The 4,367-nt window shown below is 38.5% G+C and overlaps 1 protein-coding gene across 1 annotated transcript in view; it reads left to right on the plus strand.

Moving 5' to 3' along the window:
* Positions 1-2,558, plus strand: part of LOC107676171 (transferrin receptor protein 2-like) — a gene marked incomplete at its 5' end in the record, with an annotated part of 8,833 nt that extends 6,275 nt beyond the window's left edge. Inside the window, 2 exons of the mRNA XM_016470691.1 lie at positions 107-247; positions 1,874-2,558. Of these exons, the coding sequence (XP_016326177.1) occupies positions 107-247; positions 1,874-2,116 (384 nt within the window). The remainder of the gene's footprint in view (positions 1-106; positions 248-1,873) is intronic.
* Between the last annotated feature and the right edge of the window lie 1,809 nt (positions 2,559-4,367).

Consider the following 4,367-nt stretch of genomic DNA (forward strand, 5'->3'; position numbering starts at 1 on the left):
CACACACACACACACACACACACACACACACACAGGTATATGAGGACTGAACTGTACGCTCCAGTGTTTGAGCTGAGTGTCTCATCTCTCTTTCTCCGTCTGTCAGTCGCGTGGTTTGTCTCCGCAGTGGGTTTTCAGCGCTCGAGGTGATTACAGCAGAGCCGCCAAAAACCTGCACGAGGCCATAAAGAACAGCGACATTCAGGACGAGAGACTCGCCAGACTCTACAACACACGCATTATGAGGGTGAACAAACACACGCGTACATTATGACCTGAGATATATATAATATCAGAAACATAAAATAAAATAATCTTTTTCTCACCTTCATGTCATTCCAAACTGCAGAGTGCTGTGTTTCATATAATGCAGCAATTCCTTTTTTTTTTTGTCATCCGAACCGAATGTTTATTTTTTGTTCCATGCCTTCTCAAAATTTGCAAGATTTTATCTCAAGTTATAAACCGCAATTGTGAGTTAACATCTCGCAATTCTGAAAAAAAATAAATAAAAAAACAGAATTGAGAAAAAAAGTTGCAATTACCTTTATTTTTTTATTCCATACCTTCACAGAAATGCAAGTTAATATCTTGGAATTGTGAGTTATAAACTCGCAATAACACTTTTGTTCTCAGAATTGCAAGTTTATTTTTTAGAGTTATAAACTCGAGTTAACATTCTGAAAAAAGTCCAAATTTTGAGGAAAAAGTCAGAATTGTGAGATTATAAGTCACAATTATTTTTTGTTTCATGCATTTTCAAAATTGCGACTTTATATCTCACAATTGTGCAACATCTCTCAATTCTGAGTCTTCTCAGAATTGCAAATTTATATCTTGCAGTTGCGAGTTATAAACTCATAATATGACTTTTGTTCTCAAAATTGTAAGTTTATTTAAGAATTCAGTACTGCGAGAAAAAACTGAACTGTGAGACAAAAAGTCGCAATTACTTTTTATTTTATGTTTTTCATGCATTTTCAGAATCGCGATTTTAATCGTGCAACTTTTGCGAGGAAAAAATTCAGAATTGGGAGATATAAAGTCAAAATTATGTTTTACTTTTTATTGTGTCCTCAGAATTGCAATTTATATCTTGCAAATGCGAGTAAGACTTTTGTTCTCAAAATTGCAAGTTTATAGCCAGCGTTAGGGAAAGTTACTTTTAAACGTAATGCATTACAATATTGCGTTACTCCATAAAAAAGTAACTAATTACATCTCTAGAACTACAGTAACATCATGTTCACACATCATGTAAATGGGAAAACAAAGTAACTGGCGTTACTTTTTTTGAAAAAGTAACTCAGATATTTTCTTGTAAATTAAAAAGTAATGCGTTACTTTACTAGTTACTTGGAAAAAGTAATCTGATTACATAACTCGCGTTACTTGTAATGAGTTACCCCCAACACTGTTTATAGCCATCTCAAGTTATAAACTCGCAATAGTGAGTTAGCATCTCAGAATTCAGTACTGCGAGAAAAAACTGAACTGTGAGATAAAAAGTCGCAATTACTTTTAATTTTTTTTGTTTTGTTTCATGCATTTTCAGAATCGCGACTTTAATCGAGCAACATCTCTCAATTCTGCTTTTTATTCCTCAGAATTGCGGGGAAGAAACTCGGAATTGGGAGATATAAGGACAAAATGATATTTTATTTTTTATTGTGTCTCCTCAGAATTGCAATTGCGACTTTTGTTCTCAAAATTGCAAGTTTATATCTCAAGTTGAATTCAGTACTGCGAGAGAAAAAAAATCTGAACTGTGAGATAAAAAACATATATATATTCAGTGTTCCACTGATGGAAGAAAGTCACACAGGTTTGGATGGACATCTGCATGTAACCTGCTTGTGTTTGTTGCGCGCAGGTGGAGTACTACTTCCTGTCGCAGTACGTGTCGGTGGTGGAGACGCCGTTCCGTCACGTGTTTAACGGCCGCGGTGATCACACTCTGAGCGCTCTGGCTGATCACCTGTCGCTCCTGCGCTCCGCGCCGCACCTGTTCGACGAGGCCCGTTTCCGCCGCCAGCTGGCGCTCTTCACCTGGACGCTGCAGGGCGCTGCCAACGCGCTCAGCGGAGATGTCTGGAACATCGACAACCCGCTCTAGAGCTCCAGACACGGCCTTCAGCGTCTATTTATCAACTCGAATCTGCTCAACGCTTTTCTAGTGATGGTCTAGCGAGCGCTGGATATTATCTCCTCGTAAATTAATTGTTAATTAACAGTTATGATTGAGAAGAGATTCTTTTTTTGTTACCAAGTGATAATGAGACTCTTATGAATGTGAGCAGTAATTATCGAGAGCAGTGACTCTCATAATTATGACAGTCGTAGGCTACTGTCGTCCAATCAAGAAGCAGCATCTGCTATCAATCCACTCTGCTGTGCTGTCACGTGACCTCAGTTTTACCTGTACTGTTATAGATCACGTGCACCAGTCTGATGTCAAACTCTGTTTACTGTATTGATCAGATATTGATTAGATTCTTACGAATTTACGCACGTGCTGTATGGTGCACTTCAATAAAAACGTGTTGTACTTTTGTGTCAATTTCAGTCTTGTTTGAATTTTCAGACGCATTTGAAACATTCAAAGGTAAATCTATCCAACATATTTTCAAGGTAAGTGCATGCACACGCGGTCAAAACAGCTCTAGTATTTCTAATCATTTTATTTGAATGTATCGTCGCAATTATAAACAGACTGGTTTGTAGCTCAAATGCTGTTTATTGCACATTATTATTGTAGTTATGCACCTGTAACGGATAATGAATCAGAAGTCTGAGGCGAGGCGTTTACTTCATGACAGATTACCTTTATTAATAATGTTTTTCAAAACAATGACACAGAAATTGAGGATTATATACACTTGTGTAACATTAAAAACAGAATCCAGCTCTAGTAATACCAGTTCCTCAGATTTACATGAATGCACATATTGATATATAATATAGGCCTACATATTGAGATTGTTTTTTGCATGTGATATTGAATTCAGATGAATGAATTAGGTTTATACGTTTATAAAACAACATCTGTTGATGTGACACAAAATTGAAACCAAATAGGCTATACTTAAAAACCAAACTATAAGGTAAATTAAATTAAAAGGAGAAAACTGACTTAAAATGACATTTTTTAACAATTATACACTATAATAACATTTAAAATGGCATGCAACGTTTATTTGTGTTACGTATCATTGTGGTTCTGATCTGATTCATTGGGTTCCTTCGGAGTCGTGATGCGAGTATGAGTTATTTCTTGAATCTTAATTTGCATGAAAGTTAAATATGAATTTGCATTAATTTTCTTCTCTGACTCCTGCGAGAGCTTCGCCCATCATGATGTCATATCCTGTTGAGAGAGAGGGATTTGTTTTTTAATATTGTAGCAGTAATATTTCAGTTATTTTCATCTGGCAGTCTGTGGGAATCAACACATCACAGATTATTGCAGTGTGAGCTGATCACGTGATTGACTGACGTCGCTCAGATCTGATGAAATCTTCCCTGACGGTTGTTCTTCATCTCCGCTGCTCTCCTCAATGTTCTGCTCGTCTTCACTCACTCACTTTCATCACTTCCTCCTTCCTCACTGCCATCTTCTTCTTCCTCCTCATCTCCTCCTTCCTTTTGTTCCCCATCCTCGCTCTCTCCATCACCCTCTTCCTCCTCATCTTCCTAATCTTCATTTCCTCCTTCCTCTTCCTCCTCTGCTTTCTTCTCTTCGTTGCTGTTTTCCTCGTAGTCGCTCTGAAAAGCATCAGAAACTCAGATTTGACCTCATTTTGTTTCTGATAGAGAAGCTAATGAAGGGGAAGCTGTTGAACAGCTTCAGCATTTCAGTCTCTGTTTGAAAGGCTAATCATATTTTATATTATATCATATTAGTGTGTGTGTGTGTGTGAGTATGAGTGTGTGTGTGTGTGAGAGTGTGAGTGTGTGTGTGAGTATGAGAGTGTGTGTGCGTGTGTGTGTGTGTGTGTGAGAGAGAGTGTGTGTGTGAGTATGAGAGTGTGTGTGCGTGTGTGTGTGTGTGTGTGAGAGAGAGTGTGTGTGTGAGTATGAGAGTGTGTGTGCGTGTGTGTGTGTGTGTGTGAGAGAGAGTGTGTGTGTGAGTATGAGAGTGTGTGTGCGTGTGTGTGTGTGTGTGTGAGAGAGAGTGTGTGTGTGAGTATGAGAGTGTGTGTGCGTGTGTGTGTGTGTGTGTGAGAGAGTGACTGACTGTGTGTGTGTGTTTGAGTGTGAGTGTGAGTGTGAGTGTGTGTGTGTGTGAGTGACTGACTGTGTGTGTGTGTTTGAGTGTGTGTGTGTGTGTGTGTGTGTGTGTGTGTGTGTGTGTGTGTGTGTGTGTG

Source organism: Sinocyclocheilus anshuiensis, unplaced genomic scaffold (assembly GCF_001515605.1).
Source record: "Sinocyclocheilus anshuiensis isolate Anshui unplaced genomic scaffold, SAMN03320099.WGS_v1.1 scaffold3024, whole genome shotgun sequence".
Lineage (NCBI taxonomy): Eukaryota > Metazoa > Chordata > Actinopteri > Cypriniformes > Cyprinidae > Sinocyclocheilus > Sinocyclocheilus anshuiensis.